Source organism: Gastrolobium bilobum, unplaced genomic scaffold (assembly GCF_033153095.1).
Source record: "Gastrolobium bilobum isolate Gb01-03AN ecotype WA unplaced genomic scaffold, APGP_CSIRO_Gbil_v1 utg33260, whole genome shotgun sequence".
NCBI lineage: Eukaryota > Viridiplantae > Streptophyta > Magnoliopsida > Fabales > Fabaceae > Gastrolobium > Gastrolobium bilobum.
The window spans coordinates 104,441-119,265 of NW_026898181.1; the positions used below are offsets into that span (position 1 = coordinate 104,441).

General features: G+C 34.4%; 1 protein-coding gene across 1 annotated transcript; it reads left to right on the forward strand.

Annotated features, from left to right (window-relative positions):
* The first annotated feature begins 4,664 nt into the window (after positions 1-4,664).
* Positions 4,665-8,826, forward strand: LOC133313632 (protein unc-13 homolog). Its single transcript, XM_061515029.1, has 5 exons — positions 4,665-5,240; positions 5,990-6,871; positions 6,962-7,417; positions 7,547-7,733; positions 7,844-8,826. Exons 1-5 carry the CDS (start codon positions 4,665-4,667, stop codon positions 8,824-8,826), a joined length of 3,084 nt encoding a protein of 1,027 aa, XP_061371013.1.
* Positions 8,827-14,825: the final 5,999 nt, after the last annotated feature.

Consider the following 14,825-nt stretch of genomic DNA (forward strand, 5'->3'; position numbering starts at 1 on the left):
ACCAGTAATCAACTATTTAAAAAAAATAAGATCTTAGGACTAATTAATAATAAAGCTAAAGATATGAATAAAATCAAGTAGAGAAGAAATTTAAGAAAGAAATTTGGCAGAATAACAGTACCGTTAAAATTTTCAAAAGAATAGTGAAAAGAAGAGAAAATGAGAGAAAGTTTTTATCTCTCAATATTACCTTTCTTTCCTCTCTTTTTTTCTTCTTTTCTTGGTCTCTCTCTTTTGCTACTGTCTCTCTCTTTCTGATACTCTATAATTTTTTTTCCTTCTTCAGTTAGCAACCCCACCTTCATATATATAGGCAATCAAATTGACTCATTTTTGACTTGGCCCATCATTACATATATTTAGATTCTAATCAAATTAACTAAATTTCTTTCAAATCTAACTATCCTTTAACAAAAACAATCATTAAGAATCTTATTACATCTACCTCATCTTCCACGTTGCCTCTTCTAGATTAGTCCTTATTGTTATTTTTTTTATTTGGTGTATATAAGGATAACTATAATGTTACTAATAAAATAATATTTGTATTATATACCACGTAATCTTTTATTGCATATAATAGATAGCTTATATATACAATGTTATAATTTCTTTTGTTATTTACTTTTTATTTAAATTATTATAATACAAATAACAATATTATTTATTGAAAACCTATAATATTTACTTATATATATATTTTTTAATATTTATTTACTACTATGTTATCTTATTTTATTTTTATTATATTTATTTTATTTATTTATTTTAATATTCAATTACTTATTTATTTATTATTACTATTTATTTATTTATTTATTTATAATTATTATTATTATTATTATTATTATGTAAACATATATATATATATATGTATATATGCTAATCGGCGCTTACTTCCTTTGAAGGTTCACGCTGCAAGCACAGCCTATGCGCTGCAGGCGTGAACGTATTATTTATTTATTTTTTTGAGTATTACACACATTCTTAGTTTGTTCGTGTTGTGTTATATTACAATGGTAGAAAGGTAGAAGGTCGATGACGTGTTATGTTTAAAGTTGAAAAAAGGCCGACACGTATCCAACGCAACGCAACCATTGAAGAACTGCATCAGAGAATTCGTCAGAAGTTAAGTCTTCAAGGTAACTAATGTATCACTCAGATCACTATAAGGTTATGGCAATCTAAAAAATACATTAGTTTGCAAGTGGTTGACGATGAAGACGTGGAGATGATAATGGAAAACATTTTCAACCAGTCAAGGAAAGATTTTCTATAGTTGTATGTGGACATTGCCGGATCGGAGGATGTTCCATTACTGGTGATGTCAGTTGCTTTAAATTCTCCACGTTTTGCATCAACTTTTGCCGCTCATGTTTCTCCAGTTGCTAACATTTTTTAGGGAGGTGAAAATGATCCGACTTAGGTTATGCATGACGACGACGACGATGATGATGAAAATATCGCAATGGAAGAACGTCTTTTGACCGAGGATTCTAGTGCTTCAAAAGGAGATGAATGTGGTGATATGGGCGCGTCTGAAATCCCAATATACCATGAACCAGTGGACGCTCAAATCCTGCAACTTAATGACGTTGGCTCCACACAATTACGAAATCATCATGAAGGTAATTTATAGAATAATTATATATCTGATTTAGGATGTTTGTATTAAGATGTTTTAATTACTATATGCAGGGGACGAGGCTGTTATTCCTTTTTGGGAAGGAATTCTGCATTACACACATATTGATTGGAGTTATCGGAGCGAACAAGAATCACACATTGATGGTTCAGTTTCAGGATCGGGATCAATACAAGGTCCATGGCAACTGGGTGACAAGTTATTTGTGAACCAAGAATTTGCAACAAAAAAGAGGTTCAAATGGCACTAAAGCACAATCTCTTTAGGGAGCATCAAGATGCAATTGTAATTGAGAGCACTCTGCGTCCTCTTCCGAAGGACCTCCCATCTATATGGCCCAGGTATGATATACATAGTAGGATCGGTAGGCTCTGCCTCGTGATCGGATGCAGAACCCCCAGATGATTATGAATCACCCATTATAAAAAACTATATAAAACAACATTGAAATTAATCACATCTAACAACAAATTTTATTTACAAATTAATTAAGCAAAGCCCTAATTTACTATCAAAATTATTAAGCATAAACCCTACGTATTTACTACAATCGTAAGTAATGAAATAATATTAATACGTAGTACACTAATTTATTTGTAATGAAATAATAATAATACCTCGAACACTAATTAATTCGTAATGACATAATATTAATACCTAAGTCACAAATTATTTCATAATTAAATAATAATAATTATACCTAAGTCACTAAAAAGTTCTTAAGTCACTCCAGCATTCATAACATGGTACAAAATTCGTAAGTCATTATCACTATTTTCTAAATCACTACTATACGCTAAACCCCAATACATAATTAAATAATAATAATAGCTACGTAACAAAAAAATTCCTAAGTCATTAAAGCATTCGTAGCATGGTACAAAATTCTTAAGTCACTATCATTATTTTCTAAGTCACTAATATACGATAAATCCTACCATATCCGTAACGCAACACTGTAATTTAAATGTATACATAGCAGGTATTAAGAATTTACTTATGTTAGCAGAGCTTCGCTACGAAAAATTCCACGTATGGTCGAGAGCACAACTTGGTTAGAGTGAGGTTAGAGTGAGAGTATGAAATAGTAAAATGGAAAAATGAGGGTTTTTGTAGGGTTGGTGGGTGACGCCCCATTTGGGCGTCACATATCACTCCTGGTTTGGGCGTGACCCACCAGGACATGACACCCTCTTTGGGCGTGATATGTGACGTCCAAATAGGGCGTGACATTGTGCAATAAATGCATAATCATTTTGAAAATAAATAGCTGTAAATTTGTAATTTCTTAATTAAAAAGCATTAAATTAATTTTTTTGCCATGAATAAGCATTTAAAATATTTATATGATATCATAGCTGCTTTTAGATATTTTCCATATTAAAAAAAAGGGTTTAATATGTGTTTTTTTAAAGGATATAAGTTGTGTCATTTTAGTTTTTTATTCTATGTACTTCCGATAATACATAGTTATAACATGAGATATGTTTTTTTTTTTCAATTTCCATGTCAGTTAATGTGATTGAGGAGAGATAATTTTTTTTCTTCATGTTATAACTATGTACTACTGAAAGTACATAAAGTAAAAAAATTAAAAGGACATAACTTACATCCTTTTAAAGCACAAATAATTTTCCCTAAAACCAATCTCTTAGCAAGCCATTATGAAAACGGTGTGAACAGACCAAGTACACTCAATTGTGAAGAAAATATTTAGAGGAATAATAAGATTTGAAATAGGGATAGAATGAATTTAAACCGGTGTAAATTTTACACAATTTTAGTCGTGATTTCCGTGCATCATATAATTATAATTTATTGAGATAAACTAATTAATTAATTATTAATTCATAATATATTACCATAGTCACATTTACAAAAATCAATGGTTAAAATTGTGTGTAAAATTTATTATTATTATGTAACAAGCTCCTGCCTTTTCGAAATAACTTTTCAAAACAATTACGCAACTAGTTCCATTTACGAGGAATTCATACTACTACATGGAATAAAATGTATGTACATCCCCATGCACAATTAATAGGATTATATCATGTGCCACGATCGTGCTTGTATATCTCAAATTTCATTAACTCTTATATCTTTATTTTTTTTCATTTCATATAAATATTAATTAATGCAATAAATAATAATTATTATATGATAATTGAGATCATGAATAATGTATTATATTGTCTCTTAAATTACTTCATATCAATTACTTATATTACTTTAACAATCAAATAAAGTACAGTTTATTTTGTGGTGCGTTTTCTTTTGTTATTTTAGCAAATAAAAAACCCCATGTCTAATGTGATGGAGGGAGTTGGGAACTACTAGGCGGTCACAAATGCCAAACCTACCCAAATCAAACAAAAAGTCATTTTCAATATAGCTTTTGGGGACAAGAAATTATAGATCAATTATGTGTCTAACGAAAAGGGATAGAGCAGTGAATGTTATTTTAAGCAATAAAAATTAAGGATATCAGTTAGGCATCTTTTATATGAATGACAATGCAAATGATGTGTCTAATGAGTAATGAGCAATGCTACCTGTTAGAGCTCAAATAAACTTTTGTCTCCCAAAACTAAAAACAGAAGGTGACAACAATTACTGCCCGTTGGCCATAATGCTTCAAATTGCTTCTCTTCTCTATCCAAAACCAAACAAACAAATTAAAAAGAACACAAAATCACTTCCGAGAAATAAGCACTGAAAAAATGCGAAGAGGTTTCTGTTTTTGGCAAAGGAAACATCGTTTTCTTCGCTCTTTAACAACGTTGGCAAACTCATCATCACTCATCTCTTTCTCTCTCTATTAACATTGCATGAAACTGCTGTCTCATTAACTAACAAAAAACGAAGTACACCTCAACATGCAACATCTCTCTCTTCCTTTTAATATCCACAAAATGCATTTCTTCCTTCCTCGCTCTCTACCCCCAGACATTCTTTGACCTCAAAAACCTCCACCGCCTCCTCCACCCTTCATAGCAGGTTCCTGACCCGCCGCCGCATGGGTCAGCACACCCGCCATGAATCCTACCCTTCCACCTCATTAACCCGCATTGACTTCCACCACCACGGCCAGCGCCGCCTTGATGTCGCTTCCGCCACCTCCTGCGGCTGCGCCGACGACCTCGCATGGCCATTCGGCAAGCTCGACGATCTAGACTCCGACGCCGTCAGGGAAACGGCGTATGAGATCTTCTTCACGTCATGCCGGTCGTCGCCGGGGTTCGGTGGCCGCCATGCACTGACGTTCTACTCTAACTACGAGAACGGCGGCGATGGCGGGAAGTCGAACCAGGTGGTGACGAAGCCAACGAGCAGGGTGAAGAAGGCATTAGGGTTGAAGATGTTGAGGAGATCGCTGTCGAAGAGAATGGTTTTCGGCGTCGGGAGCAACGGAGTGTCTTCGACGCCTTCGTCCCCGGTGGGTGGAGCAAGCAGCCCTTTGTCGCACACCGTGCCGCCTTTTAGGCCACGGCGTCCCATGACCGCGGCGGAGATCATGAGACAACAGATGAGGGTGACAGAACACGATGATAATAAGTTAAGGAAGACCCTCATGAGGACACTCGTTGGCCAAGTATGTGAATCAATTCTAAATGTTGTTTTATATATATATATATATTATTACAAGTCGAATTCGAGTTGGATAGGATCCCTGGCCTAGATAGTATTCAAATTCGATATCACTAATTAAACTAAATACTCTTCGAGTCGAGTAGAATCTCGTGAGTTGGATAGAACTCAAACTTGATATCATTAGTTAAATTGAAATAACTATAATTGTTTTTGTTAAAGGCTCAGTGTGTATCTTATTAAAGGATATGTAGTTGTGTCCTTTTAGGAGTTATAATTATGTATTAGTACATAGTTATAATATTAAAGTTATATTTTTTTACTTTTCATGTTAGCAAACAATTTCTAAAGAGAGGAAACAAAGTACAATTTTATATTATAAATATGTACTAATTATCGTACATAATTATAACGGCTAAAAACACCCAACCTTACTTTAAAGGGTTTTGCATTCGTCATGTTACATGCAAAATTTTCTACACATACATTGATACTTGTGTTATGCTTTCTTTTCTTTTCTTTTTATTTTAAACATGATAGATTCCACACTTATTGTCTCTATAACATGACAAGAGAATTTTCCTACAACATGATAGTTGTTTTTCCCTACTTTAAAAGTACAAAACTTTTTCCTTTTTGTTAACTTTATGGTGTTTTATGCAAATTTTCTCTTACTTCACTTCAATGAGTTATGTCATACAACAATAACGTTTGTTTGGTATAAATATTTGTAAATGCTTCTTGCAATTCCAGGTGGGAAGGCGTGCAGAAACTATAATCCTGCCCTTGGAACTGTTACGGCACCTAAAGCCTTCAGAATTCAGTGATTCCAATGAGTATCATATGTGGCAAATGAGGCAGCTCAAGATCCTTGAAGCTGGGCTCCTTCTTTACCCTTCAATCCCTTTAGAAAAGACCAACACATTTGCCACGCGTCTCAGAGACATCATAACAAGTGGGGAGTCTAAACCTATAGACACTGGCAAAAACTCTGACACCATGAGAACCCTTTGCAACTCTGTGGTTTCCTTGTCATGGAGAAGCCACAATGGTACTCCCACTGATGTTTGTCATTGGGCTGATGGTTTCCCTTTCAACATTCACCTCTATACTTCTCTTCTTCAGTCCATTTTTGACATCAGGGATGACACATTAGTCCTAGATGAAGTTGATGAGCTACTTGAGTTAATCAAGAAGACATGGTCTACATTGGGTATCACCTTGCCAATTCACAATGTGTGCTTCACTTGGGTCCTGTTTCATCAGTACATAGCAACTGGGCAGATAGAACCTGACCTCCTTTGTGCCTCACATGCCATGTTGTATGAGGTGGCAAATGATGCTAAGAAAGAAAAGGAATCTTTGTATGTTAAGATACTTTCATCAGTGCTGAGCTCAATGCAGGGTTGGGCAGAGAAGAGATTGCTTAATTACCATGACTATTTCCAGAGAGGGAATGCTGGCCAAATCGAAAACCTCCTTCCTGTGGTGTTGTCAGCATCAAGGATTTTAGGTGAAGATCTTACAATCACAGATGGGGAAGGGGGAGAGAAAGGTGACATAACCATAGTGGATTCATCCGGTGACCGGGTTGATAATTATATTCGTTCTTCCATGAAAAATGCATTTGAAAAGGTATGTACATAATCTATCATCTTCATAGTATTCTAAATTAATTAGTCAATTCTTGTATTAATCATAATGTATTTTTTTTTATGAATGAAGGTATTAGAAGCAGTGAATACCAAATATGGTGAATATGAAAGAAAGAAAGAATTGAGTGAAGTTCTACTTCAATTAGCTCAGGAGACTGAAGTTTTGATGATGAAGGAAAGACATCATTTTAGTCCAATGCTAAAGAAATGGCACTCAACATCAGGTGCAGTTGCAGCAATGATGCTGCACACCTGCTATGGGCAAGTGCTGAGGCAGTACATACTTCAAGTGACCTCACTAACAACTGAATCAGTTCAGGTATTGCAGAGGGCTGGAAAGCTAGAAAAGTTAATTGTCCAAATAGTGGTTGAAGACTCTGCTGAGTGTGAGGATGGTGGCAAAACAGTTGTGAGAGAGATGGCTCCCTTTGATGTTGATTCAGTCATATTGAGTCTTCTGGGAAAATGGATAGATGAATCATTGTACATAGGCAAAGAGTGTGTGCAAAGAGCAAAAGAAACTGAAGTAAGTTTTGGCTTTATGATCCTCAATCCTTCTTCATCTTAGAAGGACATAAAAATTGTGTTTTATTATAGATTTTTTGTTTTTTGATCATAGAATATGGTTTATAATTTCTTTTTCTTTTTATTGCAGACATGGAATCCAAAGTCCAAATCAGAGCTATATGCACAATCAGCTGCGGAGCTGACGAAATTGGCGGCAACAACTGTGGAAGAATTCTTCCAAGTTCCAATAGCAATTACAGAAGATTTAGTTCAAGATCTTGCTGATGGATTGGAAAACCTCTTCCAGGACTACATGATGTTTGTTGCAGCATGTGGTGAGTACAGTGAATTCATATAACAATAGGAGAAAAAAGGACAGAAAAATTGCCACAATAGACTAGCAAAGTTTGAATGAATTTGTTTCAACCTTCACTCTCTCTTTCAGGTTCAAAGCAGAGTTACATTCCCTTGCTTCCCCCACTAACCAGATGCAACCGGGATTCCAAATTCATCAAGCTGTGGAAGAAAGCTGCACCATGCAGTTCTGGTTTTGAAGATCAACAACACATAAATGGAAGTCATGAAGGTCAAAATCCTAGGCCATCAACTAGCCGTGGAACGCAACGCCTCTATGTTCGTCTCAACACTTTGCACTATCTCCTTACTCAAATCCACTCTCTTGAGAAATCACTCTCAATGAACCCTGGAGTTGTTCCTTCAAATCGCCTTCGGTTTGCAAACAACCACCGCAGGAATCAAAGCAACAGTTCTTCATACTTTGAAGCAGTGAACTTGTCCATTCTAGCAGCATGCCAACATGTCTCAGAAGTTGCTGCATACCGTCTTGTATTCCTTGACTCAAACTCTGTCTTCTATGAGAGCCTCTACATTGGTGGTGTAGAAAGAGGCCAGATTAGAGCTGTGTTGAGAATCCTCAAGCAGAATATAACACTAATGACTACAGTTCTTACAGATAGAGCTCAACCAATGGCAATGAAGGAAGTCATGAAGGCATCATTTGATTCATTCCTTATGGTTTTTCTTGCTGGTGGAAGCTCCCGTGTGTTTCACAGGTCTGACCATGAGATCATCCAAGAGGATTTTGACAACTTGAAGAAAGTTTTCAGCAATTGTGTAGAAGGATTGATAGCAGAAAATGTGGTGGATGGAGAGGCTGCAGTAGTGGAGGGAGTTATTGCATTAATGGGCCAAAGTACTGAACAGTTGATGGAAGATTTCAGCATTGTGACTTGTGAATCAAGTGGAATGGGTGTGATGGGTAATGGGCAGAAGTTGCCAATGCCTCCTACTACAGGAAAGTGGAATAGAGCAGACCCCAACACAATATTGAGGATATTGTGCCATAGAAATGACAGAGCTGCAAATCTGTTCTTAAAGAGAACATTCCAATTAGCAAAGAGGAGATAATGAATAAGATGAAGGGTATATTGCATTGCATCTCTTGGTAAAGTTGAAGGTCAGAAATCAAAATTGACGATGCATTTTTGGTATATAATTCCTGCTTTCTAACAAGGAAGAACTTGTGCAAATGTAAGTGGGGTGGGAGGAGGTTGTATTTTTTTTATTTTTTTTGGGGGAGGGGGAGAGAGCAGGTTTGTACTTGAAAGCACATAAGTTCTGAAATGAAGAAAAAAACAGTCAAGAAAGCAGCAATGTTTTGTTTTCTTCATTAGGCATTTTCTGTTGCAGACAGCAGAATATGTGATGAATTTTTCTAAAAAAAACAAAAACAAAAATATTCATTATAGATTGCAGCTACGGTGCTAGCAACTGTCTAGGCCTACGCATGCTTCTATGGGAATTTTCTGTCCGTACCAAGTGAAAATGTATTTTCTTTTGAAATTTCTGAGAGAACTTGGGCTTCTTGGAAGGTGGGCTGAAATGAAAATGTTAATTCTTAAAGTTGGTAACGATCATAAGTTCATAACACAATAACTATCTTGCTCTTGTAAGAATTATTTCGAGATAATACATCAATAGGATCGATATATACATGACATATAAAACACCACATATTGATTTTATTTTGAGAGGAATTTATGTATCTGATTTGGCTATCTTATCTTCTACTAAGCAATTTCAAGGCTAAAATCTTCCTCTCTATGACCTATTTCAAAATGGCAGCCTTCTGCGATGGGAGCATGATGATTCATGGAGCTTAATCTCAATATAAATAGACTAGAGAGGGGACCTAGCAAAACTTTAATCGACAGTGTGTGTCACTGTGTCTGATGGGTCCATCAATCACAGAAGCTCAATTAGATACTAATGTCTACACTGTGCTGCCCAACTAAGTCTAATACTAAAAGATGCCAAAAGCCCAATTCAACATGATCAGAGTGGGCTTATCATAATAGATTAAATTAGAATATCCATTAATCCGATTATTATAAAAAATGCAAAAACATTAATTAATATTGCCCACGCATAAATTTTTTTTTTTTTTTTTGGAGTTACCCAACCCTAATTATCTCTTTGAGACGAGTTGGCTCCCTCCGGTATCCCCACGAGCTTCGACTATTTGAGCCGGCTATGGGACTAATTCGGAGTGCGGGGGAACAGTGATGGCTAAAGGTTCAGCCCCCTCCCCAAGAATGCATTCAGCGGGAATCGAACACATATCCAACCCCACTAACTCAGCGCCAAATTACCAACTGAACTGCACTCATTGGGTCACGCATAAAATTTTTAAGAGCTCTATGTTGATTTCTTATTAAATACAGTTGATGGATCAATAAAATGTGACCGGTTGACAAGAAACCAATTTTCAAACCATTGGAATATGGCAAGGCAATAAGTCATTAGATATCATTAGAGACCTGCTCTAAAATTCTCTTTTAAAGTAGTAATGCAAATAATGTCTTCAGGATTTTATTCAATGAGTTCGAAAAAATACAAGCAAAACATCAGAGCGTAGTAGTCATATATCTCCAGTCAAAAGCAAGATCTAACGAGATCAATAATCACATATGCCAGAAAGATGAACACAAAATTTGACTGAATTGCTCTTTTACTATCTAATATTGAATATGTTTACTTTAATATTTATAGCAGCAGTGTATGAAGCACCGACACCTCAAAATTCCTGACGTGTCGTGTCCGATACTTTTCGATACTCCGATACTTCTCGACATTCCAATACTCATTGCAAAGACTCAAAAAAAGTTCAAAGGTTACGTTGTGTTGCATTTTGAGTTCCAACTATTAGATTCCTTGAATTACGATTACTATTTTATTGAGTTTAATATAAACATTTGAGATATCTTATGTTTCTTTGCAAAATTGATGGGTATCATAAGTTTATCTTTATTTTTTTGTTAAATTATTGAATATTAAATATAATATACACTACATAAATTAAACAAATTATATAATATCAAAATGTGTCCTAACGTGTCGAAATTTAATATTTTTTAGAATTAATGTGTCGGAGTGTCGTGTCGTGTCGTATCTCGTGTCCCATATTGATGTCGGTGCAACATAGGCAACAGTTATCAATGTTTACAATTGTACTAGATAGACGCTTTTTAAGGAAAAAATTACACACTATATGAACATGGATAACAAGGAGGAACAATTTTTCATCATATCTATTAGACTACAGATGACTGAAGTATTTTGCTACAAAGTGGAGCATGAATACTAATTTGACTAAAACAAAGAATCTATTGATCGAGTTCGTAATATGCAGTTCTTTGACAGTAAGGCATCAGATGAGATAAGGGAAATGAATATATATATATATATGGGGCCGGATATTCTTACACTGGTGTAAGAGTTAGAAATCTTACACTCAATCTTGATCATTGATCAACTTGTATCCAATGACTCACATTACTAAAAAATTAGAGCCCTTAGATATAAGTGAGATCAATGGACAAGATTGAGAGTGTAACTTACACTGGTGTAAAATGATCCTAACCCTATATATATATATATATATATTTGGAGTTAACCAAACCCTAATTAAAGATGAGTTGGCTCTCTCGGTAGCGGACCTATTTGGGTTCACATGACTGTAAATGCAGACCCTAACTTTTGAATTTGTTTTTTGTTTTTTTGAATCCACTGCAATGATGTGTTTATGGAGGATTCGAATATAGGGTGGGGATTACTAGTATAGCTTAAAGGAAGTGGAGGTTGTAACACGTGGATTTGATCAATGAAGATTGCGGAAGTAGGGTATGGTGTTGTGTATAGAGGAGTTTTGCAAGATGGTGGCTCAAAAATCTTCTTAACAATAAGGATAGAATGTGCAGACGTAAATAACATTTTCTGGGTCCGCTACTGGACTCCCTTCCTTGTATCTTCAAAATTTTAACTCTTTAAGCCGGTTATGAGATTATTTGAAATGTGGGGCGGGTCATTGATGAAAAAGATATTTAAATCCCTCAAAGATGATATGTGGGGATGAACCAAAAATATTTCTTTTTCGCTTACTCGACTCCTTTGCTACCCACTGACCTGTTGGGTATGGCTCATACTTCACATAATGATGTTGGCCCTAATTGTCGGGGTCAGCAGAAAAGCAACTGGGGTCCCGCTCGTAGAGGCTAGGTAATGTTTAGGCCTCTGTTTCTATTGTAATTTTCTTAGCAGTTTGGGCTTGGGCCCATGAATAGCTGCTGTTAGGGTTTCTTGTAATCCTATTTATATTTGCCTTGTAAACCGAGAGACTTGTAACGAGTGGCGGTGAGGTGAATATAGTACAGACAAGCACTACTAGAAAAAACTTGTATAGCGAGGGAATTGCTATGGAAAATCCCTCGCTAATTTCATCATCGCTACTATTTTCCCTCGCAAATTCCCTCGCAAAATCGTTTGCGAGGGAATTTGCGACGGAAAATAGTAGCGAGGATGAAATTAGCGACGGAATTTCCATAACAATTCCCTCGCTATACAAGTTTTTTCTAGTAGTGAAGCTTGGGTGAACCAGGGTAAATCATCGTGTCAATCTCTCTACTCTTATCTCTTTTTCTGTTTTCTCGATTCTATGTGATTGTCGATTTCACCATTTGGTGAAATGAATACATTTATTGAATAGCTGAGTTGGTACTGTATTTAAAATCTGAATAATCAGGCGGCTGAGTGGGTAAAACATACCAAAGTAGAATAACTTGAATTCTCATAAATATATAATAAGTTTTATAATTCTCATTCAACAATTAAAATTTTCCTACACACTCTTCGATTTCCGTGCTAACATAGGTCTTATATATAATCTTTTCTGATACATGGGTCCCACATGCTTTTTATCTCTATAACATAAGATTTCAATTCTCAAGAATTATAAAACCCATATATAATAAATAGAATGAAAGGATTTATTTATATCTAATGGTTAATTATGGAGATAAGCTTAGCTAACTACGGAACGCGATGATGTTACGTCAAAAAATTGGTATCTATAGACTTAAGGGTGCAGAATATATCTCATTTGAAAGGTTCAATACAATTGGTGGCGTAGTTTATTTTAATTAATAAGTTCGTATTATAATTTATGGGGTTTTAGTTTGTCCTTTAACATGACCTGAAAAACTTTTCTACACACACAACATTTTATGAGCCCCACACTTTTTAAAGCAAAAAAAAAAAACTATAACACACAAAATGAATCTCTATAATATTACACAATTATTTTTCCTACAAGATAATTTTTATAAAAATCATAATTTATAAACGTAATGCATTGACCGATAATAACTACAACTACGTCTACGTACACCATCTTCCTACCTACTTTCTTCCCGTGCAAATGTCATTTTCAGATATAGCTATCGAAATTGATTCGTACTTTCATGAAACACTTTAAATATGAATCCTTAACGGTGGCACTTGAACTTTGACATTCTCAATCCTTTCTTTTATGCTTATATTTTTTTTTCTCCGTGTCTACCAACCACCAGGCACCAGCCACTACTTCATATATATCTTTTTATAATTTTAAAATATATTTTTCTTTTTCTTTTTAAGAAATTTCGTTTTTTATTTTACATGAACTTTTTCTCTTTTCTTGATCAATATTTCTCTCTTTTTTAACCAAGCTTAATTAGACTATAATAAGAAAGTATAAAACTCCGTTAATATTCTATTAAAATAAACTCTAAATTTGTCATTGAGAAATTTGACAGTAAATACAATAGTTTATAAAAATACAAAAACTCTTTCGTAACACAAATATTAGTCATGTTAGTTTTATTTTTTTCAGAGACTAATGCACTCACTACCTAATAACTATTATAATCAACATTTGTAATTTTTATATATTCTCAAAACTAATATATTTACTGTCACATTTTCCAAGAAGAAAAATTGAGAAATTTACTCCCGATTATATTATTCATGTGGTCAAAGAAATGCTTTCACGCAAAATATAAAGTCAGCAATAATAAGCTGTCAGCCTCCGTTATTTCATTTTTCTTTTCTAAAGAACCAAACTTAATTCAAATACGCAAGTGGGCAACAATTACATATTCCCCTTCTGAGTTGGTGTCCACTCAAACATAGAATAATTAGGCACGATTAAATTTGAATTGTTGCTGCACTTGAGAAACCAATATTGACAGCATATAAACAACTATATACACAAATTAAATGTCATTCGTCTACATATGACTTCGTAACAAATAGTTTTGCTTATATAATAAAGAAGCTTCGAAGATGTTTCTAACTTCACCAGTCAGATATTTTGCAATGGAACATTAGAATTGCACACATATATATTCAGTTTAAAGAAAGTGAAAAATAACCGAAAGTTGTTGATTTAGTGACACCGATTGCTATTTAAAAAAACTAATGAAATATTATCTCTCATTTCCCAAAAGCTTAAGTTATAAGGTAAATGAATCTAATGATTTTATTTTCTCTCTAATATATGCTTTCGAACCTTTTTCACTTCAAAGCCTGGATAATACATAATATTATTTATCTTGTGTTGAAATTTAGATTATAGAAGCTCTAATATTATAAGGATCAACTCTCTTAAAAACTTAAATTATTAGTCGAAGGTACATCACTTTATAAACCACAACACAACTAAGAAATGGTATATATTAATTGTTTTGTGAAGTTTAATAGAATTAAAATAACATGAAATTAGTGGGGGAAAACTGTTATTTGTAATATATGCATGCGCCGCTGCTACGTGCATTTTTAGTACAACATATCAAAATATAATAAGAGTCTAAAATACAATATTCTTAGTAAAAAAATAAAAAAAAAAAATTAATGATACATCCAACACCAAGAATTAATACATGAACATAATAAACACCAAAAGAACAAATAAATAAACCAATATTCCATTTTTTTACAGAAATACAGTCTTTGATTTCTTCAAATTTGAGCGTTCCCCCTTCACCAAAGTGTGCTCTCAGCCTTATACTTGTAACCATAAAGGCTTCCAT

Bases quoted from the DNA above. Each gene is read 5' to 3' on its own strand.
- LOC133313632 (XM_061515029.1), top strand. From the start codon at position 4,665: ATGGGTCAGCACACCCGCCATGAATCCTACCCTTCCACCTCATTAACC. The intron at 6,872-6,961 runs GTATGTACATAA...TTATGAATGAAG, and splicing joins TGAAAAATGCATTTGAAAAG to GTATTAGAAGCAGTGAATAC. The intron at 7,418-7,546 runs GTAAGTTTTGGC...TTTTTATTGCAG, and splicing joins AAAGAGCAAAAGAAACTGAA to ACATGGAATCCAAAGTCCAA.